Source organism: Clarias gariepinus, chromosome 3 (assembly GCF_024256425.1).
Source record: "Clarias gariepinus isolate MV-2021 ecotype Netherlands chromosome 3, CGAR_prim_01v2, whole genome shotgun sequence".
Taxonomy (NCBI): Eukaryota; Metazoa; Chordata; class Actinopteri; order Siluriformes; family Clariidae; genus Clarias; species Clarias gariepinus.
The window spans coordinates 20,557,783-20,585,713 of NC_071102.1; the positions used below are offsets into that span (position 1 = coordinate 20,557,783).

At 41.3% G+C, this 27,931-nt stretch overlaps 1 protein-coding gene across 2 annotated transcripts in view; it reads right to left on the reverse strand.

Annotated features, from left to right (window-relative positions):
* tnrc18 (trinucleotide repeat containing 18) overlaps positions 1–27,931 on the reverse strand; it is a 66,862-nt gene that overhangs the window by 31,243 nt on the left and 7,688 nt on the right. Inside the window, exons 3-7 of one of the 2 annotated variants that reach the window (XM_053493479.1) lie at positions 14,287–14,445; positions 6,825–6,929; positions 4,748–6,358; positions 2,660–2,762; positions 241–446 (exon numbers count right to left, since the gene is read on the reverse strand). In XM_053493479.1, the coding sequence (XP_053349454.1) occupies positions 241–446; positions 2,660–2,762; positions 4,748–6,358; positions 6,825–6,929; positions 14,287–14,445 (2,184 nt within the window). The remainder of the gene's footprint in view (positions 1–240; positions 447–2,659; positions 2,763–4,747; positions 6,359–6,824; positions 6,930–14,286; positions 14,446–27,931) is intronic. The other variant, XM_053493480.1, reaches the window with a different exon arrangement.

Here is a 27,931-nt window from a genome sequence, read left to right on the forward strand (position 1 = left end):
CATCACTGAATAAAAATGATTATTATCGTATTCAGCGGCTACATGTGTATAAGATTTACGGTTATTTTTAGTGAGATAAATTTACTACACCAGTGCAGAAAATTATACAGCTTGTGAGAACCTCAAGCTTTGAGTCCTTAAAATGGGGTCACTCGTTTAAAACCTGAGTAGGGCGAGGACCTACTGTATAAGAATAATGTCTACACATTCATTGTACACACGTGTGAGCCGAACACGTACCATATGGAGAACCGGGCAGCCACATAGACGAGGGTCCGGGGCGAGGAAGCCAGGGATGGGAAGTCAGATGCGAGGTGGGGTCAGCAGGCCCCCGCCAGGCCCCCGCCAGGGGAGAACCTCCGGTCACCATCAGGTTAGGGTTCAGGCTACTCACAGATACCAAGGGTGGGTGCAGCTGAGAGTAATCCGCCAAATCTTTACTCTCTCTGGAAATTATGAAAGCATGAGACATACACTAGGAGTGACAACACTACAACTATGAAATGTTTTTACGATCTGTTTCTCAGGTGACCTCGACGGCAATATATCCATCAAGCCATTAACCTACTAAGGGCAGCCGGTGCTGAGTCAGAACCATGCTTCTTCTTGCTATGACTAAGACTCCACCTCATTGTTGTGACTGTTTCTATAATAGTTGCTGAGAACAAAATCATGCTGAGAATTTTTTTCAGGGATTTTTTTAAATAAGCCCCACACATTTCCACAGTGGGGGAGGCCGACATTTTCTGCCTCTGTAAATGGCTGCGACACTCAACAAAAATTGCTCACAAGGTGGAACCCAGGGTTATACCCATCAATTTATTTATACTTTAAAAATCATACTAGGAAGGGAGAACAAAAAAAAGCAGAACTGAACAGATGATGTTATAGACATGTGCAATATCTATCATGCACTTCAATCACTTAATATTTTTAATTAACTTTTGCATGCAATACTGTACATGGTCATGTGACTTTTTGCCTCTCCACATGCGAAAGGGGTGTTTCACAGCAGTGCCAACAACCTCTGCTAAAACAGCTTAAGGCGAGGCCATCTCACTTACTTCCTTAATCTGGTCCTCAACAAATATAAGTGACCAACTGTTTTCTGTCCTCCAGACAAAACCCCAAGCATATTTTGGCTAAAAAACTGCATCCATTGTTTAAAAAATGAAAAAAAAGTTAAAAAAAAAAACAGAGTGGTCACAAATATAGCGCATTTTAACCCAGAAAACATTAGCAAAGATCCATCGATGTGCACACATCAGAAGCAGATAAAAGTCATTTGTAATTATGAATTTGTAATGTCATGAGATTATATATCACGACCAAAAGATTGTTTTTTTGTTTGTATTAGGATTTATTGCCATATCAGCTTCTCAGGCTATTTCATGGGAAGATTTATATCAAATATTAAGCTGGTTTATTCGAACCAATTTTATGTTATGTTATAATGTAAGTGATTTAGAGAGTTGTTGAAAAGTAAAAATGATATTATAATGATAATATGTAAAAATAAATAAATATAGCACTATTGCAAGGTCTTGTCCAGAAGAACAAGATTTTACATTAGATTCCTCTGGTGCAATTTAGATAGAAATTGTAAAAGTTTTTCTGGTTTTGTCTTGCAGAATAAGTTTTTTAAAATCTTGTTCTGGTGGAAATTGTTTTCTTATAGTATTAAAACTTGGGCAGTGCAAAAGTATGTGTCTTATGGTTAAAGTTGTTCTGTAGCGCTGACATTTTGGAGCTTCATCATTATGACCAAAAGAAAATACGAAACTGAACAATGTCCCACTTGTATTGAATCGAGCCGATAGTGGGGGTCAAGTTTCCTAATATCTCTGGAAATTTCTTTATAGTAATACTGTGAAAAAAAACTAGTAACACTAGTTGACCTTATTGATCCAGTCACATTCAGACAGCAATGTTTTATAATATGGGAAATTTCTGATGATCACATCACATCAGTGGAAATGCATGACAGAGAGTAACGTCAGCATGTTGACTTAACCATAAACCCCCTTCTAAAAAACTAGCAAAATACCCTCCGATCAGCGATTACCACCTAGTCATCAAGACAACAGTATTTTATTTGTGAGAAAACTTTCTACTTTTTCATTTGCCCTCTTTCATTACGTGGAAAAAGCAAAACTAAGGCCTTCAATGTGTTACTCAGCGTCAAAAAGTCCAGATAGAAATGTCTGGGTCACAAATTTAAAAGGACAGAACCAGAGAGTATAAACAGAATAAATTAAATATAATGAAAAAAAAGAAAATACCAAATGCTACAAAAGATCCCTTAATTGGCACTAAAAAAACCCACCTTAACCTAATATATCTGAACTACTACACTCACCTCTGCACTGTGCATCTCTCCTTCAACCCAAGGCCAATATGATTATCAGGTTGTTGTTTTGTTTTAGGCATAAGCGCAAAACGTAAATGTCACCAGAATATTATATTTATTGTCTGTAAAAAATGAACCCAAGTGTTCAAAGAAGGTTGTATAAAATCGATAAGAATTAAAACCTCCAGAACTTAAATCTAAAATCCATGCCAAAGATAAAATCCCACTTCTTCTACACTACAATAAGCTCCACAACCCCTAAGCACAACGTCTTCATATTAGAAAAACCTGCACCGCTTCATATATTACCTCAACGCCTTCTCCTGCTCGTGTTCCAGACGTCCAGACAGAAGCCGGCCATCGTGATGACGTGTTCGCTCTTGTCCTTGTTCCTCTTCCTCTTGGCCTGGGCCTGTAGAGTAGAGTCAGTAACTTAAAAAAACATGCAGCACTGATGAGCTCGTATCTGGACATCACCTCACTTATTTACGCATCTTCTATGTTAAGAAATTATCTAATTGGCTTATTTAATGTGTCATCCAGATCAGTTTCCCCACACTGCGTGTACTGTAGATTTGTTTTCCTTCCTTAAATAAATGATCTCCGTAAAAAACATTCTGATCTGATTGCATCACTTTAAAAGATCCCTGATCTAAAAATCATATCGGCCTCCAGCGCTGCTACAGTACAGGTGAAATATTTCCCTATCACAGAATGAAATCACGAGCGTGTTTTAAGCACCCAATAAAGGAGACGTTCTAGACGTTCTCTCCAACCTTGATCAAAGTCTCACCACCTCACTGACATGCAGCGTAGAATTTATGGGGTGCATTTAAAAATGTGATATTACTGCACTTGGCAGGTTTTCCAGGGTATGAAAGGTGAACGAGATGTGAACGAGACGTACTGGATTTCAATACGGTCACGTGTACAGAAAATGAGCTTGTTAGCTTATCTAAACCGTTGGAAGTTACTGAGTAGCAAGGCAAAATCTTTTTTTTTTTTTTTAATCCTTGCCTGGAATGGGAAATGGTTTACCAGCTCCATCCGGTTGTGTTTTCTCACTGGTTTATGTTTACCACAACCCCCCAGCACCCAAACCCCCAACCCCACCCCACCCCACCCCACCCCCCTTTCTCTACTTTTTCTGTCTCACCTCTGACTGAACCCTGCCTTCAGGTCACCGCCAATTTAGAAACAAGAAGTGTTGATTTCTCGGAAGGGATTAATAAATAAAAACGTTTGCAAGGTCTACTTGAGCTCTGGTCAATATACTTGGGCAGACAGCCAACTTATCGCCTACGTGTGGGGAAGCACCGAGGGTTGCGCTTGGTGTTTGCGAAGGGGTGCACCATGACTGGGCATTCCATGCCTCAACGTTCAAATTACTTTTCATTATTAGCGGTTGTCATGGACAAGACGTACAACACTTTCCAATCTATACTAAACCACAAGGGGCTTTTATGCGAGAGGATCGACACGGAGATCCTTGTTTACTTGAGCATGAATGCAGCCATGACGTCCCTGAAAACGCTTCGGAGTGAGTGCATGGGATCTTTGTGATGAGTGACACTAGCTGGAAGGAGACCACATTCCTCAGCCTAAGATGTGAGAGCCCATGGCTCTCCATTGCGCTCCAGGGAAAAGGCTTCAGCCTGTTTCCAAGGTTACCGAAAGCCTGTCGGACATACTATCTGTTTGCATCAAATTCGCTGCAGATTAATCGAGTAATGCTCTTTTACCCTGTGTGTAAATTCAAACATCTCCTCTGCGAAAGATGGCTAATGTTATTACTACACTCCCTTTGCACACACAAGACATAAATTAATGCCTCTCTCCCCATGTCATACTCTCTCAGTCACTCTGTCTGCCTCACACACACACACACACACACACACACACACACTCAGTCAGTCTCTCTCTCTCTCTCTCTATGGGCTGATTCTATTGCTTAGCAACAAACCTTAGTCTTATTAGAATTCAGTGCCTGTTTACAGCTTTTAGTTCAGGCCTGTAAATGACATTTCTAATACAAGCAGGCAGGTGGTGTCTTAGTGAAAGGTTTAACACACTCCATGTGTTAGCAGGAAGCACTCTGTGCCAAAGCGATAGCGCAGCTCATGGCCGATGCCTGCGCAATATCTTTGGCATGGGCTCTCTGCTGAGTGGCTTCAGGAATGAAAGCCCATCAGCTCCACCCCTCATGCATGTTTTGCTTCCACGCTGAGAGCGAAATGACCTTGCTGGCATGGCCAAACAAACAGGACAGCAGATAAAAACATCACCAAATGCTGCTCTTGATTTTAGCAAATCAGATATTTCAGATACGCGTTTTGCACGAGCACCATAATTTTACTTAAAATACCGTGTAGATTTAAATTCATGAAGGTGGTGTACCTTTAATGCCTCCTGCCAGAATCGGTCTGTCTCGGTCCGACACAGAGCCGAGCTTGCTGCTGTTGTCTCTCTGTCGAGCCACCGCTACTGCGATGCCCACTGGGGGGTGTCGAACCTCAGCCTCTCCCTGAGAGGAGCTTCCATCCCGGTTGAACGATTTGGCGCTTTCGGGTCTCTCCGGCTCCCTCTTTAGCTGCTTCCCAGACAGGTGCTGAGCTTTAGAGCTTGCATGCTGTGAAGCCTCCGTCTTCAAGTTGCCCAGTCCGCCGAACGGGGTGCGACTATCCGCACCATGCTTAGACATCACCTCGCCGGAGAAATTCCCACTGTACTTGATAAGGCTCTGCATAGCAGATACCTCGTTGTGTTCCTCACCCTGGAGGCTCCCTGGACTGCCTCTGCGGTCCAGGTACATGCGCTTGCCATCGTCCGCTCCTCTGGGGCCGTGCGTATGTTGAGCTGCCAGAGCAGCTATGTGGCTAGTGGCGTAGTTGCTCATCTCAAAAGGCTTCCATTTGGTCTCAGCAGAGTGGAGCGTGGTGGATTCCAAACTAGAAAAAGGAGGCCCAGACCTTTGAAGAATTTCACGCTCTTGGATGCGGCTTTCCGTCTCCTGCCCCATTTTGATTGTGTGCTTGGTGCTCTGTAAGTCCTTGGTATTCGGGCTGTGGTTGGATTTGATTGTGCCCAAATCTAAAACAGGAGGCTTTTTTACAACCAAGTTGTTGGCCCTGATAACGGATCCCTCTTCCCGTACAAAGTCTCTCTTGAACTCATAGGGACAAGGTGACTCACTCCGGATAGAGGCTGCATTTGTCCTCTCATTTCCAAACTGCGAGGGTGCTCTGTTCATGTCTCGGTCCCTGCTCTTATCGGTTTTAGTATTGTCTCGAGCTTGCGAGGCGATCTGGATAGGTCCTTTCCGCTCATCGTAAACCTCGACAGAAGGCACATAAGTAGGAGCGGTCACTCTGTGTTCCTTGGCTTGCTCTTTAGTGGCAGAGCAGTGTGGGTACAAGCTTGGGGGCAAGTGGTGTGGGGGAGGATAGGCACCAGAGGACACCAACCTGGGTGGGAGGGGTGCTGGACTGCTCTGAAGGGAAGAGGGGCTGGAATAAGAAGCGTGCAAAGTGCCTAGAGATGAAGCCACAGAGTCGAGACGTTTTGGCCTGTCAGTAGAGGAGGGGCCGGTGGCTTGGTAATGTTCCTCAACCCACTCCCTTCTTTCTGGTTCTAAACTCTGGTACCTGGATGGCGGGCCACTGCTGGTCCTGCCGCTGCTATGTGAGGGCTGGAGCGAGTATTTGGGTTTAACATCGGCAGCAGGTGAATGCTGCTGTAAGACTCGCCGCTCGTCTTCAGGCTTAGTGTCCTGGGTAAGGTCAACCACACTGTGAGGCCGGGTCTCCTCCCGAAGCCGCTCCCTGCGCTGAACCAAGTGGCCTGCTTCGCTTTTGCAAGGCTTGTCTTTCCCCAGCTCCCGGGATGAGTCTTTGGAGCCCTTTTGGAGCTCCTGCGTCTTCTCTCTGTTTAAAGCGCTGGGCAAATGGCCCACAAGGCTCCGGGCCATGACTGACTGGGAGTGTACTGAGCCCGGAAGGTAAAACCCCTCTGGAAAGAAATGGAGAAGACCATCAGTGAGACAGTCTGTGTAAACGCAGACAGCTATCGGTTAAAACAGAGCATGGTTTTGAAGGTGGCAAGAACATGAAAAGATGAGCTACACGACCAACATTTCATTATGGAGATATAATTGCACAAAAATCAGAAACTCAGCCATGTGTCATCAGAAATTGTAGAACATTGTTGGAATTAAGTTTGAACATAAAAAAATACTAAATGCTTAACTTTAAAAAAAAAAAAAAAAAAAAACATTTTTTTTTAATTATTTTTTTTTTTTTTACAAATTAGCATGTCAGCTGATAAGACTCGTAACAAAATTCTCTTTCTTACTCTGCAATTCTTTCAAAGCTAAAATGCTCACAAACAATTACGAGACCTTTCCCCGGCCACACCAGTCATTTCAGCACAGACTACAGAGTTGAGACACACGGCTTTCCATTTGATTCAGACAAACCTTTTTGTGAGTCATAAAGTGAATGCTGGCCCAGTTGAGGATGCTCAAGATGACCCAGGGGAAGGTACGGGCCAGGATACAGACCACCGGGAAGGTGGGCAAAACCTATGAGGAGAGAGTAAGAGTGAAAGAGACATTATACAGAGGCACTTTGAAAGCATGGTTGAGGAATTACTTTTCAGTTTCTGTGACATTTCATGAATGGTGTTGACTTTTCATAACTCACTGGGAGGCAACAGATCTAAAGAAAAGAAAATTGACAGACTAAGTTAGTCTTTCCACACTGTTTGCTTTGCTTTACCCTTGCAGAAAACTGGCTAAAAATGCAATAAAATGAATTATGGACAAGAAAATCTGGAGAAAAGTGTTGGACAGCTGATAACAAGCTAACTTTTATAGAGACATGTACATTTTTAAAATTTCCTGAGCGAATAGGTTCAATCTGGACTCATCAGGTCACATGACTTTTTTCCATCGCTCCAAAGTCCAATTTATTTGCTCCCTAAAAAATTTAAGCCTTTTTTCTTACGAGTCTCACGAACACAAGGTTTTCTTATGGACACACAGCTGTTTAGTCCCAATCCACACAACTTCAAGTGTTTAAGTGATCTCCATTCACGATTTTGTGTTCCCAACACACACACACACACACACACATTACAAACTTTCCTGGTTTTGATAATAAATTAAAAGCTTTTTCTTGTTCAGATGTCCTAATTTGCTTTCTTTGCTTGATGCAGCCCAATAAATGTGTCCCTTTTAAAATGGTGCCTGCTGCCTAGGCATTGTTGACTCATAACTCTTCACTTCACACATATTTTATAAAAAAAAAAAATAAAAAAAAAAAACACGCACACACAACAATTCCTACAATACGGCTTAGTAAGCACAGAGAGAGCGAAAGACTTCTTCCTAAACAGCAACTTAGATGAGATACTCTGGAACAAAAAAAGATGAAAAGGCATCTAAAGATAAAAATAATTGACATTCCTTAGAGAAAGAGGGAGCAGCATCATGCTTGAGTCAATCCTGTGTCAAATGTGGCACAACCTGAGAGGCTGCATCGTTTCTTTGCCTGTAAAAACTAAAATTCTAAAGGGAATTGCTGGTTGACGGATCTTGGCTCTGAAATGCCAGGCCACAGTCTCAATGCAATGGTGGCGCGGGTGACGTGGGCGTATACTGATGGGAAGAATGGCCTGAGGCAGAGGAGAACCACCCTGACCTGCTGCGATGTTTATAAAGAAACTTTGCAATGTGGAGGAGGCATTGAACACCCTGGCCTTGGGCGCACACCAAACCCATGATGACTCTGCGCCCTTGGAGTCATACACTCACTAACAAATGAAACGACCATGCACCCCAGAACAAATGCTTTTAAAGAGGAGAATCAGTCTAAGCCACATGCTGTTGGGAAGAAAAAATATATCAATCATACACAGACACACACTAACGTACTACATCTACATTTTGGAATGGCGTGTCCTCATTTAGACGATATACATGTCTTGTATAAACAGACATAAAACACACAATGGAAGGTTTCCTATGGCCGAGGTCAGGTGTCAGACGATCAGCATATCCATAAAGCCAAGATGGCGGTAATTAGGGGGGAAACAGCAGAAGGAAGGAAACCTGGAGCCGTTCAGTAGGTTTTGGACCGAAAGCTTCGGGCAGCCTGAGACCTTTAATCTAATGAAAGGATCAGCACGGCTCTAAACGAGTCCAGAGTCAGGTAAACTCTGGAATGCATTTATTTCAATCAGCGACTTCCCAAACCCACTCGTTTCACAGCTTCCCAGCTTCAAAGATAAGCACTCCAAATTTAAACTATCTGAAATATTTGGAATGCCAGTAAATTCCTTATGTTTACACCTACAGGAAACGGATTCAATATATCGGGCGGGAGTAAAAACATTGGGAATAAGGCTATACTGTGTTCCCGGGAAACACCGCCACTTGTACCGTAATGAAGTGACGGGACGTTACAAGCTCTTTTGGGCACACAATCGCTGTTAAAAATACCACAAACCTGAAGACCTGCATCAAGGCAAACCATGATAATCACGCGGTATTACAGTCTATTAGTGGTAATGATGTTACACCATGTTAACAACTATATTGTGATGTCATTTACTTTATTTTATAGTTAAATCATTGCCATACACATTAAGCTGTATTGTCCGTACTGCTTCTATTGTTTTGTAGTTGTGGACATGCAGCAGTTGTTGTGATGATTAAAATAAACATAATTAGCTGAAAATATTTGATTAAAAAAAAAAATTTTAATGTTAAGATAATTATTTTGTGAAAAACCTTTTTAAAATGTTTTTATTGACTAAAACTAAACTAAAATACTTAAAGGTTCCTCTGACTAAAACATTCAGACCTTTATTCGACTAAAACTTGACTAAACAAAAATAGGATAAGAATGACCAAGTATGATAAAAACTAACAGGGACCTTAATGCCGGGACTAAGACTAAGACTAAAATTCGAAAATAGCTGCCGAAATTAAACAGTAGTAGTAACACTTGGTGGTCAGGAGTCGTTTTCTGGCAGCATCATTAACGCGATATTAACAGGAATCTCACCTATAGCTCGGGTAATGAACATAGTGAGGGAGAAGAAATAAAACTGAAGGAAAGGGGGAAAAAAGAACCCGTCATCAAATAAGTCTGCTGAGGATTCATGTGATTCGGTGTATATCCCGAGGCGAACACATTCCTACTCCTGACTGTGTCCTGACAAATCAGAGGCGTTCAGAGGAAGCCTGATAAATAACTGTTGTTTCCAGGAAGAACACTCCAACTGTTCCAACATCATTATCGCATTTCATAAGAGATAAAACAGAGCGAGTAGAGTAGAGATAAATTACCTAAATTACTTGTAAAATCTTTTCATTTCAGACAACAGATGAGTGCGAGAGCTGATAAAGATAGCACGGCGTTGCCGTTTTAAAACAGGGCAGCCTAGCCGTACCCTTCGACTCAGAGGTTCAAAGACTTCCTCTCTTTTTATAGCTCGTTTCAGGTGACATGATAGTGTTATGCTGTTGATGGTATTCTGACACCGTTCCGAGGGAGGATTAAAGATAGCCTATCCTTAGCAACAGAGCCAGAGTGTAAAGCATCCTGTTTATTTCGGTGTTCGTCTATATACCCGCCTAAGGGAGGGAGAAGAGCAAGCAGGCAAGCAGGCAGGCAAGGGAAGGCTCTTCCAATTTAGGGCACATCTAATCTCCATTTCTCTCGTTTAAAAGAAAGGAAGTCTCAGTCCTGACAATACATACTGTATGTGCGGAATAATCAGCTTGGGCTGCTCTAGTCTTTCCCTGAGGTTTCGGGGTTGCCTGCAGTACATCGTGGCGTGGACGTGGGGGAACGTGCCCTGAGTGGCTGGTAATCCCACTTCAACACTTTAACACGAGGAAACATGTGCATAATCTAGACAACATTACAGGATTAGGATGGTGCGAGCATGAAACAGAAGGAATAAAATGATCTGAGCCCAGTTTCTGAGACGCTTTACTAAAGTCAGGAATGTGGTCACAGTTAAGTAAAAAACTAAAATGGAAAAATGTTAAAATAGAAAAATAGGTCACTATAGAACAAGAAAAAGAGCATTTTCATGTTAATGTTGTGAGACTAAATCCCAAACAATCAAAGTTTGGATCGAGTCTCTGAGGAAATGTGTGTTTACACTACAGGTGGGAACCAGATTGTAATCTGGAGTTAACTACCTAATAAGCGGGTAGAGTTTATTACAATCAAAATAAACTTCACAGACATTCTCAAGGATTGATTTTTAAATTCCTTTTTAAAAAAATAATCCTTGCCTGAATTAAGAATAAAATAAATTAATAAATGTTTAAGCAACAGCATGGATAGAAACAAACAAGTCATGGTAGCGTGCTGCAGCTCTTACACACGGTCCAAAGGTGAGGATCGCTCTATCTTCACATCTGAAGAGTAACCCATTCTCCTAACGCACAGCACAGATAAAAACCATTCAGCAAACAACCGCCATAATATTATCATCTTTAATTGCATGACAACTTCGGAATGGTAGGGTTCACTCTTTGGAATCACAAGCAGCGGGGGCAAATTCCAGGGCAGATCTGTGGACGGCGGAGCCATGATGATGACGAGGCACGTCCTCCCGGTTGCTGCACGAATGTCGACAAATTTACACTCAAGTTTATCAAGCGTTAGTTTTATATCATTTATGCAGACAGTTTATACACACGCATGCACATGTTGCCAAAATAAACGCAAATATTTTCCTTTAACACTGCGGTGTGTTGAGGCAAAGGTATGTAAGAGGGCATGATCGTCTCACATGTTCGATATAAAAATAGCAGAATTCCACAGCTGCCACTTCCCTCCATTAATAAAGGCCAGGTGCGGCGTTCAGAATAAACACGCGTGTTCAAATATTTTCACAGGCCGCCGAAACCAAGCACATCAATGTCAGCTATTCATCACATTTCTGTGCGGGCAGAGCGGAGCAGGCACAATATGATCAGTGCCAAAGCTTAAAAAACAATCTGCACTTTTCTCTGCTGAGACTTGAAACAAAGGCCTTGGGCTTCACCGCCATTAATAATCCACCCACATTTTACACTCGCATGGCATCTCTTATACGCTGGCTCGGTGTTTACCTGGAACCATCGTACAAACCTGAAAACGCACTGCGACTGCCTTAAGTGGCGGGGCTGAACCTACTTTAGAGCTCGAGGAAACTTTTTTTTTCCTTCCTTATGTTTTCATTTCAACTTGTAAAAATGGCTCGGATCGCTCCGTCATAGGCATTTATGCACTATAGTAAAAAAAAATAATAAATACTAATAAAACTTCAGCAATTTGATTGGAACACCACAACTAATTATCTTTGCATGAGAACTAATTAATCTTAGCCACTCCGCTTTAATAAGGGCGTTACGAGGGCTGATCTGTTCCACCGGCTGCAATTCTACTTGGATAGATATACAGTACTGTAGATCTCATCATGGAGCAGTTTAAAATAAATATAACACACAATCCACATGTACACTGTTATGCAACACAGCGGGGGGGGGGACAAAAAAAACTGGTACACATACTTCTTACACTTGGCGTTGAACAACGCTTGATGTTACGAAATGCTTTTTAAAAAAATCAAACATGTTGTCTTTATTTCAGATATTTTTCGCTCGTGCATCACTGCCAAGTGCTGTCACTGCCTGGTCAGGCATCAAATTCATGTGATGGAGTGTTAAAAACAAACAAAAAAAAACACACACAAAAAAAGTAAAAAAAAACAAAGAAACAACTAAAATATTTACAGGCTGACAGGAAGATGATGTACATGACCGAACTAAACTGCTGGTAAGATCGTTAGCTTAAATCATTTTTAATGACCCTGCTGTTTTTAGAGCACATTAATATTTACGAGTATATGCATAAAGAACAGACATGCATTGTTTTTTTTGTTTTTTTTAAATAACTATATTATCAAAAACAATTTGTAGAAAATGGAGCTGCAACAATGTCTCGATCGGTGTCTGACTTAAAATGAAAAAATAACTAAACACAAGCAAAGATTCCGCTTAGGCTAGAGGTGCTCGTGGTAGCACACAATAGTCAGCCCAAAAAAATGTCTACATCCTTCAGGAAAAGAAACATTCATAAATAAATATTTTAATACTAAATATACTGCTATACGTATATATTGATATATATGATAATATTGTTATTATAAATTTTAGTAATGTAACATCCATCAAACTATTTTTCTTTTCCTGAAGTGTGTATAAATTCTTTTGGCTGACTGTGTATATTATTCATAAAAATAAAATGTCATTCCCTTCTCTATTTCTTTTTCATCCTGTCTCTGCCCATTCTGCATGAAAATGGAAATAAAATGCTACATTATTGCCTTTTAAAGTTGACTTTTCTTCCATCTGATCGACAGATAAAGAGTCCTTTATTTGTCGCGTATAGTTTACAGCAAGGCGAAATTCTTTTCCTAACTTGTTAGGAAGCTGGAGTAAGAGCACAAGGTCAGCTATGACACGCCGTCCCCAGAGCAGATAGGGTTAAAGGTCATGTTGAAAGAGACCTCCAGTGGGAGCTTAGCCGTGATTGCTGAAATTGGGTTAAGAATTGTCTAAGGGCGTTATTACAATCTGGGAGGATCGGACTGAACCGTCAACATTCCACAAGAAATGTAATCAAACAAAAATCAAGACTGAGAAAAGAAAACTGTGAAAGAGTTGTGTTTAATCGTGAAAGTAGCCGACCACCTGAATGGACTGAATCACCAGGTTTTTCCACATTAATGGAGTTTTTCTTTCTTCCCGGATGGAATAGTCGGCCATATTCCAGGACTCAGAATGTGAGAGAGGACTCGGGAGTCTCCGGGAGCGTGAGGAATCAATATTCAGACTGTTCACTAACATAACACACTGTAATCAAAGCTAAAGGCTACCGAATGTAATATCGGAGTGTGCGACTTCTCCTCGAACCTCCAACGTTAGCAACTTGATTTAGGGTATAAAAGTATAAACCAGAAATAAAAGTTTATATGAACAAAAATCTTTTAATAAATATTGAAATAACTTGCATTTTTCTTTACTTCCTCGCACACATTTAGATATAAACACGTTCTACTGTTCCTCCAGTATTATTTAGAGTCCATCCATACACTATTAACCGAGTATGATTTTTAGACCGTACTCATTTTCCCCTTGCACATAATTTTTCGAAACATTTTCCACCACACACACACACACACACACACACACACACACACACACACACACACACACACACACACACCTCGTTCCCTTATGCAGTAGGAAGCGGCTTATTCGAGTGAGAGGAAACCTGTGTGACAAAATATTTTCATAGTGTGTTCCCAAACAATAGACACTGCAGGCCTTATCTCGCAATTTTCCTCTTCAGCCTTTTTGCTCATTGCCTTCTTATATTTTATAAAAAAGGAAGAAAAAAATACACGAGATGCACTGCAGAATCTTTGTCTATTCTACATTATAATATAATGGACTGCTTTTATTTTTATGAATAATAATGGGAAGGCACTTACACAAAATCTAGTCTATTGGCTTAAACAAATAGAATAAGAAAAGCCGAATAAGCCGAACAGGTGTGAGGAAATATTTTGCATCACTCAGGCCTTTAACAATAACGCTTGGTCTCATGAACCACACTAACGTAGAGACGGGCACCGCCTGCCGTACTTTGAACTTCCCATTATTAAACTTCTATTAACATTGAGATGCTGAAGTGCTTGTCGGTCATCCTCAGTCTGACTCTGGTCTTTGTCTCGACCCACAGGTCTCCCATCACACCTAACTGTTCAGCTGGACACGCTCAGGCCTTGTTTACGATAGCGACACCCGCAGCTGTTTTTCCTCACCCTTAAGATGTGGTTGCATCAAGACGGGAGTTGACTCATACCTTCATGCGAGTGTGAAGCCCAGAGCTGAGCCATCTGCAGACTGGGTGGGTTGGGGGCTCTGAAGGTGGGGTCGGAAGGAAGCGAGCTTGGTCCTGCGTGCGGGTTCGATGAGCTCATGTAGCCGCCGAGGAAGCTAGAGGCACCTGGGAAGGCATCACCTGCAAAGGTAGGGGAGCAAAACACAGGGTTTCGAATCGTCTCACATGACAAGCCGCTCTTGCTTTTGTTCGCAGCGCGGAGATCGCATTCCTACAAGGACAAAAACCTGACATGATTAACCCAGAGGAGGGTTTGGTTAGAGAGCTGTGGTTTCTATTGTATTTCGGCACGGCCGCAACCTCAAACCCGGTCCTGCCGCGAACGTCAGCCGCTTTATTTTCCTTCAAAGAGAAGGGCTTACTGAGAAGAGCGGAGACCACAAGTAGAAATTGGCTTCTGCTTGTAAACAAATGTCATGAATAACAGTAAGTCATCCTACATGTTATGTTAACCGTCAGTCCAACAGATTCCAGATGCTCAGCGTGGCGATGTCTAAATAAAAGTTTGCTGCTGCTTGCTTGCCAGCTTGGAAACAAAGCAGAAGAAACGTACACCAGGAGGACACTCGGTTCACCCCCGAGCGTCGAGAACATTTATGGTCATGGTAAAACCGAGGGAGACGCTCGCGTGGCGACACCCATAGAAGCGTTTTTGAAACTACGTGTGAGGGACATTCACGCTGACCATGGGGAGACCGCTCTAAATGCTATAGACGTCTATACTCGCCGGACTGTGACGTGCGAGAAGGTAACACAGCCCAAACTAACGAGGCCCTTGTCCGCTTGTGCAGATGAAGTCTCTCTGTTTTTGCACACAGCGCCTCGGGCATGGGAGGAGCCTTTATTCGCTCACACACACACATCATTGCTTCAGTCACTTTTCACAATGAGCTTGGTTTTTTTTTTCCTTCTTCTTCTGCACATGTAAACGGTCCATTAGCATGAGAAGAGAAGGAGGAACAACAAAGCATCAAGAGCAACACGAAGCCCTCGGAGCAGGGGTTAGCATGCGATTAACCTGCGCGAGGAGAGGGCCTGCTCCGGCGAAGAGCCGCGCTAGCCGAAGCTATCCCTGCTAGCAGGCCTTTCGGGTTTGAATCTAAACATTTCGCAGAGGGCAGAGCGGGTCCCTAGCAGGGGCGAAATAAAGAAAAGGCATTCAAAGGAAATCCACTTTTGGCAGCTTGGCTTTCAGTGAGCTGAGCCCAAATCTCTCACTCTTACTCACACACACATGAATATAAGCTCTACTCATCAAACCCACCAAAGAGGAGAGAAAATACAGCCCTGGCTTTCATCATGATTAGGTAGCACATAAATGCAAGAGTAGTCAACACAGCGCGGGAGAGGGAGGGAGACGGGACTCGCCAGGTGATTTGACAAAAGGCAGCGGTGCATTTCTAAGCCCTTTTTTTTTCCTACCAGCAAACCTCTCTTTCTCTCTTACACACACATATACACACACACTCCATTAAAGCTGCAAATCTGGACAGAATTTCCTCACCAGAGTGGGGGTTGCTTCCCTTGACGGCCATGTGCTTCAACTTAGCCCGATCCCCCACTGCACACCAGCAGAAGAACACAAGAGACCTTGGATTTCTAAAACACAGGAGGTACAGAACATCCTCCTCGTCTTCCTCATCCTCCTACTGCTCTTCCTCGCTGCTGCTCACTCTCTCCTCTCTCTCATACCCAGGAGCCATTCTAATGCACAGACCGCTCTTTTTCTTACTCTGTCCAATTTAGAGTGGCTTTAAACCCATCCTAGAGTGCCTGGAACAGAAAGCCCCACCCATGGTAATGTCCACGTAAGTGGGAGCAGCTGTCAAATAAATAAAACAAAACCTCGGAGGGCCTGAAAACAAGTTCTCTGTGCAAACTGTTTTTTTTTTTCTTTTTTCTCCTGTCGACTTCGTTGTTGTTCTTGTTGTTGTTTCGGACGTATAAGAAAGTGCGAGGAGAGTTCAGTAGGTCATGAGCAGTTCAACTTCCTTAATATGAGAGGAAGGAGGCTGGGAGGTGTGGTGTAGTGCGTGCGTGTGTGTGTTTTTGGGGTGTGTGTGTGGGGGGGGGGGGGGGGGTGGGGTTGGGGGGTCGTTTTCCCTCCTCCAGCCACAAGAGCGCTGTCAGAGTCGAGCTGAACAGAGCCCTGGAATGTCCTAATTGCTAAGGTTGCTCAACTCGACTGCAACCCACAAGTCTCGTGGTAAGCTTTCGCAACGCCCCCCCCACTCCAAACTCCACTCCACACCCCCCACCAACGCCCATTCCCCCCCACACAGTAATTAAAGCCAGACACTTAAAGACAATTGCGAGAGAACTGTTGTAAATTAGACAAAGGAGAGACTCTAATTAAAATTCAAAACCTTAGACCAAAGCATGCAGGAAAAAAAAGAAAAAAAAAAAAAAAAAAAGACAGTACACTTCTCAAGCCCGCTCTTAACTGCTCAAAAAAAGTGCTATGTTAGAGGAAAGGACATCATTATAGAGATAATAGTGTACAAAGAAAAACATGAAGTAAAAGAAAAGTGAAAGGATGGTTTCACCGCATGTTTAAATACAATCTCTTGAATTCCTACGAGAGCTCATCATAAGATGCATTCTTGCAAACCACCTTATTTATTTCAGAAATTAATTCATTAAAAAGTACACAGCAGAAGCATGAAGCCTGTTCAGTGTCTACACGCTGATAAAAGATGCATAAATCAGTCGGTGTACAGGGGGTCGAACTCCAGGCTCAGAGTCTGGACGTTGTTTATTCATTAAAATCACACAATATACCAAAAGAAAGTGCAAGTTATGTTTCTATTAAAACTGTATGCTATTACATTTTCTACACAACTTTCTTTCTTGACAGAGCGAATGTCTGCCGTGTCTTCTGTTGAAATTAAATGTCAATTACAAAAATTTTAAATTTGAGCTCCTTCTCGGTTTAGAGAATGACATCGAAATCAACAGGGCTGCTCACATCTTATACATACATAAGCAAACAAAATAAACATAAACTTAAATAAACTTTAAATGTGTTACAATATACAATACGGTGCAAAAGTCTTGACCCCCCCCCCCCCCGATTTCTTTATATTTTGCATCCAAAGCTCCAGACTTTGTTGTATGTTTAGTGTACCCTTGAGAAATATATATTTTTAAGCCACACAGTGACCTATAAATCATTCAATCATTAAAACACACCTAACTTAAGTCCTGATCCAGTGAGAATCAGGTGCAGATGATGACAGATGATCAGGTGGTGATTAGTTACTGCTGATGCTGAATACTGAGGGGTTGGAACAGACGAGAGGGGAAATGAGGTCGCTGCTGAGGCTGTTATATAAACAAGCAGGTTTTAAATTGTATCTTTAGCCACTTTGCAGTCTGTCGCAGTAAAACACCTGTTCCCCTTTCTTAAATCTACATCATTTAACTTAATATAAAGAAATCAGGGGTGGTTTATGACATTTACACAGTACTGTACATACTAAAGACATGGGGGATGGGGGAGGGGCTTCGTGTTTATGTTTTTTTATGTGCCAATTAGCATATCATCACACTGACCCTAATATCAACATTAAAAAAATTGAATGAAATTTATTTTGCACACTCGTAAAATGCTGCTGTTCCTCTGTTGGCCTGAAGGGGGCATGCGCTAAACTATTCACACAGCACAACATTCTTTACGGTGAGAAAATCTTTTGCTAGCTTTGTTTCGAATTGTAACAAAATCTGAAAACAAATCTAGATATTTTTACAATCGAAATACAAAAACAAACCAACACTTATTGAGTCCTATCCCTAATTTGTTCACAGGTATCAGATTTAGATTAACATATGAACATATTCCTTTATTAAACTAAAACTACACAATTGTGTGTTGGCTGAGTTAGCAGGTTACCCACAAAACACAAAAAAGGGAGCGTTAATTTTCTCCTTTGTCTGTCGAACGTGCCGATGTAAACAAAATGGGGTCATTCTGACACGCTAATTAGCGCTTCGGATGTAACGCAGCAATACGTTTTACATAAACTTATCTGACTTTTTCGATCCTTTATACTAATTCATTGATTTAGAAGTGAAATGCGCAGAAATCCAAAAAAACAAACTATAACCTTAAACATTTAGAAGAGTTTTGAGATATACTCTAGGTAAAAAGGATGAACGAAGGAGTGAAATTCAGCTACATTCCAGTGCGGAGCTACAGACCTTTTAGTGATTTCTCTGCTGAGACCAAAAGTGCTACAATTCAAACCAAAACCATGAACTACACCATCATACTTCAGTCATGAACACTCTCGATGACTTTTCTGACAACCACAGTAAAGACAAGAATTTATATTGTATTATTTCTTCTTTCGAATATCAAGTTCTCATGAAACACATTTCTCGGTGTACGAGAACAGCAGGAAATAACTATAAGGCGACGTGACGGTATGAGGCGCTATTAGGTCCTAATTGCAGTATTACTGCTAATTGTGACTATTCAAATGTTTCACAATGAAAAATTATATTTCTGCACAGTTTCAATACAGCTGTAGTCGTTCCAGAGTTCGCTGCGGTGTTCATTTTCTATTTGAAACCTAGCTCGAAGGCCAGCTATTTTTGAAACCACTAAAACTGCAGGGAGCAGATCTCTACATCGATGCTTTTGCTTGTGTGTGTTACCAACCACCAAAAAAAAAAAGGCAGAAACAAAACAACCACCAAACCATTTGGGCTTCTTTCTCTGTATCATGCAACACCTGTGAGAGCAGATAAAAACATACCACATGTACCCGTTCCAACACGTCGACCTGGACCTCATACAGTCAGTCAAATTCCTGCACTATTCAGGGCCTCGAGCTGAAACTTTTATTCCACTTCACTGGCAAACAGGAGGGAGTGACAAAATAATTGCAGCGTACAGCAGTAGATCCTGTACAGCCAAGTAAGCTCGGCCTAACCGAAGCGACACAATACACCCGATAGGAGATACCACGACACGGCAAACGTTTCAATGCTTTCAGGTTTAAACTGCAACAGCCGTATGCTGGCATGTTATTTAATTAAAGCCAGGCCCTTAAAGACTATTCACAAACAACGGTGGTAAATCAGACAAAGCAGATACGCTAATTACAACGTAAGGTCTTAAACCAAAGCACAGGGGAGGGGAAAAAGACGACAAGGCATTACCATTCTCAGACACCGATAATTATTTCAAAAACAGCACAAAGCACAACTGCAAACACTACAGTAACTTACAGTTAACATGAAGTAAGAGCCAGTTCTACTTCTTGTTTAGGTCTCACGAGTATCAGAATTATATCTAGATGGAAATCAACATAAAAATCTAAGTAAGATGCAAAACATGTCAGCAGGTCATCTCAGATGTATTGAGTTAAGCTTGATGATAAATGTTCATTAATAATAACATTATGAAAAAAAAAAACAACAAGATTTTTTCATGCAGTGCTCCAAAACTAATTAGCGCCATCATGGATGAATTGTTGACGTTTTATTTCCCCCATTCATTTACATTTTATAGCAGCTTACTGTCAGATTTATTTCAAGTAGCTATTTAAGGTATTACACAATTTTTAAAGGTATTAAAAACAATTAAAAAAGTCTTAAACATTGAAATCCTGTGTAATTGTGCAGCTTGTTTAAAATGTCACGTTTCATTCAAAGCAATAACCTTTATTTTTGTCAATCGGCCGCTCCACACTCCAGTCCAGTAGGTGTCAGTATTGTGCCAAACACACGTAATTTCCAAAGAAGAAGCAGAGATGCGTGAGTATTGGTGAAAATTCTGAGCGGATTTTATTTTCTGCAGAAGCGGTGGTATATTTATAATGAATTTGTCCGTTTAAAAACTTTTGAGTTAATAAGTTTTCCTAAATAATTTAAAAAGTATGAATAGATTCTGGAATCCAAAAAAAACAATCAGTCTTTGTAATTAATAAGTCAATTAACTGAATTAAACAACATGTTGCACCGCTCTAATACAGACGGTAACATAATACACCTTGAGATTTTACAGGATTCATAAGAGAAGAACATTATTGGATTTTTTTTTTTTTATAAATGTGGGAGTTAAATTTCTCTAACCTAATTTTTATGTAGCTATTTATTTTTAAATGACATTGACAACTCATTAGTGTACAATGCAGGGAAGTGTTTAACATTCGAGGCCTAACAGTCTATTTGTCGAGTCTGAATGAAAATAAAAGACTTTACTGTCTAGAGTGAGTTGGTTTTACTTTCAACATGATGGAAGTCAAAAGTCCAAAAATGTTTTGGCCCCAAAAATGACCTATAAAGACCACCACCGATCAGAACTTAGGCAAAAAGAAATATTTTTTATGAAATCCTCAATACCTTTACAAAACTAGAACTAATTACATTAATGACCAGATCGAAACAACTTTCCAAACAAAATTTTTTGGGGGAAGGTCAGGATTTTGAGAAATGTTTATCCTAACAGACGAGGCTCCTCCAAGCTACAGGCCGAAAGCTCCACTTCTTATTCACAGAGCCCGTGTCCAACAATCCAGCCCATTTGAATTTGGCCTAGAAACCGGGCGGTGTAACATGAAGTCCTGTACACAGTGGGGTTTATTATCCAAAGCAGCACAACCAGGACGACAAAAAAAAAGTAGAAATATTGTACATGGCTATTCTTTATTACAATAGATTATTCATTTAACGTAAGAAAACACCACATGCTGTGAAGGCTCCTAAGGTTCTCCCACTGTGACGCCCCACCTAAGGCTGAAACACGAGCTACAACAGATCAGGTAAACACACGTCTGATCATCTGTCCACAGCTTGAAGGTTGCTCCACGCTGGAACTGCTCTGAAGTAGCATTTGTCAGCAGGATCCGTCTCCTTAAGGCCCTGCTGCTGTATTTACCGCCACCCTGTATTTTATGGGATGCTGGGAACGCGGTTAAATAATGCCTGTAACCCACGCGCTGCTGTGGGGGCGGCCCTGAAATTTTTCTGCCCTGGATTGCAATTACGTGACTGAGCTTAATGACGTGTGGCATGGATTTATACATCGCGCCTCGGTCTGTGCTACAGATCTATTTCATACAGCAGCTGCGCGCAGGAACAGAACAGAGCTCCATTAAAAACTACACGTCGCCGAAAAACGCTTCTCACCACCTTTTCATTCGCCGTTTAAGAACGCTTGTGTAGAAATTGTGCAGAATACAGTTCTGTGCTCACACAGGCCTCAGCTTTCATGACGGGCAGGCAGCTGTGTGCACACCTGATCCTCTCGTCTGCAAAAGAAAAAAAAAAAACTGTCGCACGATGACAGACGTACAACGAGCTCGCAAACAGGCCCAACAATAACGAATCACATCGCTCCTCTTCTAACAAACCTCACAGGCAGTTTGGGCAGATACCCAGAGTATACGTACTGTAGGTGGGAAAAAAAAGCAACGACGACATAACACGTCAATAAAAATAACTCAATAGAAAAGGCTGGTCGCGTTTTAACTGTTGCGCGATTAAAAAAAACTCTATTACAGGTCGTCGCTTTTTTGTACTAGTCAGCTGCTCAGACACATAGCAATTATGTTCAGGCATGTACATCAAACCAGCATTAAGCTGCATTTGTTTGGAAAGTATGTGCAAATGGAGAAACAGGCCTGCTGGGTTACACGAGCACGGTGGGGAGCCTACATACGATCATGTAGACCTGGAGACTGTGAAAGCTTTACAATAGAACCTTGCAACCCCTTTAGAGCAACTGTTAACATAAATAAATGAAGATAAGCTAATTAAACCATTTCGGTATGAGATCCAAGAAATGGTTCAGAATTCTCCGGTTCATGGTTCATCACTCATCTGGCACAGAAATTTTCATCATCTCAGCTACTCTGAACTCTGATGATGTGTTCGGCACAAGTGGCTAATCTTCGGAAACCTTTGAAGAAACTTGACTTACAGAACAAATCTAAACTTTTCTGGAGGACATGGCCCCGCTGTGGCGTTTACTTGAACAATCAAGATCCTACTCTTGACTTTTTTATTATATTTTTTTCCCCCGGACTTTCCTGCCCTTCGCCTTTCCATAGTCACCCTTTCACAATAACTATATACTGCTGAATGAGCTGAAATGTTTACTGTGTGTTTGTCAACTGTACATTGATCTGGCTCGGTTGTTTTGGCTAATAATAAATCATAAAAATAAATAAATATGCAAAGAAGAAGAAAAAGAAAAGGGGTCTTGGGGGAGAAGGTGAAGTACTTTCATGTACATGATGGCTATCAGGATTTTAAAGGGTAAAATAAAAAAAGTTTATCTACAGCAAGTGATAGACCCGACATGCTGCTGTTATTTACGCTAAAGCACAAAAGTGTCATCTCCTCAAACTGAAAATAGTCATCGTCTACCCTACCTGCAAAAAGCGGAGTTTAAAAAAACTAAGTAGAGACGGAACAGTGTAAACGTAGCGTCTAAACCCGCGAAAGAGAGAGAAAAGGCGCCTCGTCCGACATTTAACCCAAGTAATAGAGCTTACACGGGACATCAGATGATGGAAGACTGTTGTGATCACGTCATTTTTTTACTCACATTTGCACAAATTATTCTTCAGCAATATTTCCAGTTTTCACACGATGCTGCAAGTCGACCGTTTTTTTCTCTTGCAAAAAAAGATGTCTTTCAGCTGTCTGCATCATATTTATTCTGCACCTTCACAGTCACATTTAACATTGTGTGTGTCCTAATTGAATATGTGAAAATGTTACAGGAATAAAAATAAATAAAAGACTATAATTGTAATAATACAAGCTGTTTACATCTTTAAGTAAAATGTTAATGAGAGAGAAAGAGAGAGAGATTATGATCTGCATTTTTGGAATCATCTAAGCATGGCAGCAATATTTTGAAAAATATAGTTTCCCCCGAGTCAAACAACCTGTGCTGTAGAACCTGGAACATTACACACAACCCCCATGATGTAGCTAAGAGTGTTTAATATTTTTTAAAAAGATAATAAATACATGCATTCATTTTAATTACTACACAAACCAAACAGTGTGGATGAAAATTCAGGATTTTTTACTTTTGTATATGATGCAACCAGGCACGACATGACTTGTATAGGAGTATTATCCATTTCTTTTTAGCCCGCAGCAGAAAAAGTGGAGAAATGCCCGATGCAACCGAGTGAGGAATCATTACTGGATAGCGTGTGACAAAGGGTGTTTTTCCCCAGGTTATATGACGAAGTAGCAAATACTAATGGAAAACTCTGTTCCTGTGATGATTTCCTCACCCAATGCACACAAGTTTATCATATACGACACATTTAGACAGGCGACTGACAAGTTTTATTTATTTACGTTTGTTTTTTTACTTCGCATGCAAGATCATGTTGCAAAACTTGCACAAAGTTTAACAGTGCATGCTCGGACACAAAACCATGAGCTCCCATCATGACACGGCTTTCTGTTAAACCTCAGTCTAGAGTTAACTACAATCGTCTTGCTGCGAGGACGAACTGTTTGATATCTAAAGTCACCAGAACTGTTGGTCACAAGACGTCAAGGTTCTGCTCAGGGTCAGGATCCTGGGCGAGTCCCAGGTGTTGTCCAGTGGTTAATGACATTAATTACACCAGGTCACGAAAAAATGCGTGTTAAATATGCATAAAATGACTGGTTAAATAAAGAAACAAATCACAATCTGTTGATAATAAATGCAGTCTGTGGAACTGATGTATAAAAGCGATATTACACTCTAGGTTGTTCTGGATATCAGCACGGCTGTAATATCTTCACTACTCGGGCTGCGCCCTCATGCCTATAACATAATAAGCATGCTAACATTCAGTACAACAGCACTCCCTCCTGTGTGAAATAGCTTAGGCATCATCCACACGCTGTTCTCTGCCTTCGCATCTTCGAGCAATCTGTGTAACAACTTGCTTGGGTGTATCCTCCATCAAACCAACCTTTACTAAATAACCCTTAGTTCACAATAGTAAGTGATACAAACAGAAGAAATTATCTCAAGCATCTCTTGTATTTTTTTTTAATGAACATAAACGCAATGAAACCAGAGAGGCTTAGTTACGGCATACTACTGAGTATAAAAAAAATCTAGTTTTATATATATATATAGATAGATAGATAGATAGATAGAGAGAGAGAGAGAGAGAGAGAGAGAAAGGAGATACATTATACACATACACTATTGAGGGAGTTTGACAGGCTGGTTATTTAGATGCTGCCTGAAGTGGGAGAGTGAAAAACACTTTGGTGCTGTAACAAGATACAAGTGTAGAGAAGGTTTCACAGCCTTTTAATATCTGTTCAGAGGCTGAATTTAACCCGTCAGTCTCGCCAGGTCACTGATCCTTTATGTGGCCCTTCACCACATGGTCAGTGGCTTTTGTTCCACCTCTCGGCCCTGTGTTTGTGTTTGGTGCACACATGCTCACTGTCAGACGCAGCTCAACAAAAAGGACATGACCGATACGCACCAACAGGAATGTCATGACATCACCGAATGCTCACAAAAAACACACAATCTTGTCCTTAACTAAGAATTTCCGCGATTACAAGGAAGCTGTGTGTTTTTTTTTTTGTTTTTTTTTTTTTTTGCTAAATGCTCAATGATAATTTCCAAACAAAGCAACAAAGAGTTCAAGTGAAAGAATCGCTCTCGGTGAAAGTACATTTATGTTGATTCGAGAGAAATGGAAGGGAATCACCAGAGATCACATGATACGATGATGTAACGATACTTAGGTTTCCCCATCCCTAATAGTGAGCATTTTATCCTTTTTTTTTTAAGTATATACATTTTAATTATTAAAAACAAATTAGAAACAACTATAAAATGTTAAAAGTGGGATTGCTTTTCTTCACCTCGAGAGCGATTTCATTAAATAAAAGCATCACCAGTTTTTAATGTTCTAGCAAAGCATCAGTGTCAGTTTAATGTTTATTAAACGCGATACTGATGCTTTGCTAGAAAAGACTGTACATACTGTACATATGATCGATAAACTTTGTGCATCACAGAAATCTCAGAGAGTCATGATGTGATATTTGTCAGATCGTCCAACCCCACAAGCTCAAGTCTAAAAAAAAAGAGAGAGAGCGCATCAATAACACAAGGCCTGTTTGTCTGTATGTTCCATAACAACAGAGATGTAAATTAAATAGCGCTAACTAACTTGGTGTAGCTTTTCTAAGCCACATGGCTGTGTAACACAGAAAGCCGATCTCATCAGCCTTCCAATCACTTACAGTCAAATTACATTTTAATAAGCCTTCTTCTGCAGCCAGTTGGCAGATGTTAAATCAACCTATGGAGTCCAATTGCTCCATTTACTGCACACGTGGGATAATTTTCTGGAGAGTTTCGTGTTGTTTTAGAGCATATCCAGTACATTTTGCTCTTAGGGGACAAGAAATAAAGCTTCAAAAGCTTTTTTTTTTTTTTTTTTTAAATATCATCGACATGCAGGGACACAGAGAAATATTGAAAAAAAAGGGATAAATATGATGAGATTTCGCCTCATTCGTTTCTCGGCAAATGACAATTATAGGAGATTAGTCAAACAATTATAAGAGGGGAAAAAAAGAATAAAAGAGAAAAAATTAAAAGGCTTGAGATTGCCTCGCAGAAAAACACATCCACATGAGCATGCCAAACAGCCAGGGCCATCGTACAGAGCACATAACGTAGGAAGGATGACCGGATGCTGAGACACTAAACACTTTATGTTTAATTCAGAGGAAAGGCAAGACTGCAGGAGGTGCGCCGCCCATCCTCCCTCTTTCTCTCTCCCTCTTTCTCTTTGCTATCTCTCTCTCCCTTTTGCGCTTGTCTGTGCCACATGGGACCGGGGGGCGGGGGGCTGGATGGAGGAGACACTCAAGCGGCCCAGCATTTCACTGCTCTCCAGCTCCTCGCCTGTCACAATGAGGGACTTGTCTCATACAGGCTACAATAGCACACTGCCGGCCCATGCTGGAGGCAGAAAGCAGGGAAAATCTGTCTCTGAGGGTAAAAACTGACAGATCCGATGACGGCCGCATATTATTTTAGCTTTCCTTTGTGGCATCCTGCTAAATACAGAGTACACTTGCTACTTTAGCACCTTCAGGGACGCAGGTTTACCCTTTCGAGACCCGAGCATAGGAGATGAGCGCAGAGAGAACGGCGGACAGCATCGGGTTGGGGGGCGGGGAGGCGGGGTCATGGGGGTAACTTTCAAGAGCCGTTTTCAGCTGCATGAGCCTTTTCATCAAACCTTAAAGCGTAAGGTTCCTCAGAACACAATAAACAAGAAACAGCAAATGGAAAAGGAAACGATTGAGAGCGGAGTGTTGAAAAGCAGGGTTTCTGCGTGCGCTGAAAGCAGAGCTCCACTCCGAGCACTCGGGTGCTGTCGATACAATACAACAGGCCAAAGAGGGGAGGAGGGGAAAAAAAATACTGTAACACAAGATCGACGCTTCTGGATTCACGCGGAGTGAAGCCTTGATCCTGGCAACTTGCTAGTCTGCCAATATGCACTGTGCCCTTGGGCAAGCTTGTCTCCAGCGTCAGTGAAGGTTACACAACAAATCATAAACATGTCACAACCACGGCCCCCGAGTATAAAAAGAATAAATAGATACTAGTCTACTTCTGCAAACACGGAACATAGCTGTGGATATTCTTGGGCTATGAAGTGGGGGGAGGGAGGGGGCGAAGACAAACAGATTTGGGAGAAGAGCGAAGGGATCAATAAGAGAAGACAGCAGACGGGTGAGGTGTTAGCCGTCGGCTCTATCTGCAGGCCAAACTCCAGAATCCTCAAATAGAAACCAGGGAAGATGATGGAGTGACGAGATGATTATTAACGATCGGTTAGTATTAATGAAGGATATGTTATTAACGTTACGTTAGAATTAATCTTCAGGACAAATCACTAACATCAGCTGTCACTAGGAAGACATTCATCTGTCAAGATGTTAAGATTTTACATGTATACAATATCATGGACAAATAATAGTACATGTAATGTGCTCTGCTGTTCTGGGGAAATAAAGTCAAACCACCACGATCTGGATTATATTTCATTAACAGAGCAATTTATTCACATTATTAGCCATTCTAATGACACAAACTTGGACATTCCATGGAAATTCCATAAGATTAAGTGTAAGTTTAACCAATCCCCCCTTCACCAGCGTCTTTTTTAGCCTCTTCAAGTTATAAAACAACCGACAAGAGTTATGTGTTAAAGCACTGACACTGGAGACTCCTTTTATATCCCTCATAACAGAAAGCGTACCATATCTACAACCATGCTTCTCTTTGTTAAACGCAAAATTTTTAAATATTTATTCTTAAGTTTAGATTGCAGGGAACGTCCAAAGAGTCCTGGGTGTTACTACAGAAACAACAGAACAGCAGCTTGAACAGACTTTAACCTGATTTACTGCTGAAGCTACAGTTTGGGCTGCTGTTAAAGAAAATTAATCAACACCATCTGGGCAAATTAAAATGTTATAAATCGCTTTATTTCTGATCTCAGACGCAGACTTTGACCCTGCTATGTAACTCCAGACCTGTAAGAAGGCCAGGTCCGGTTTTCTACAAGAAGTGAATCCT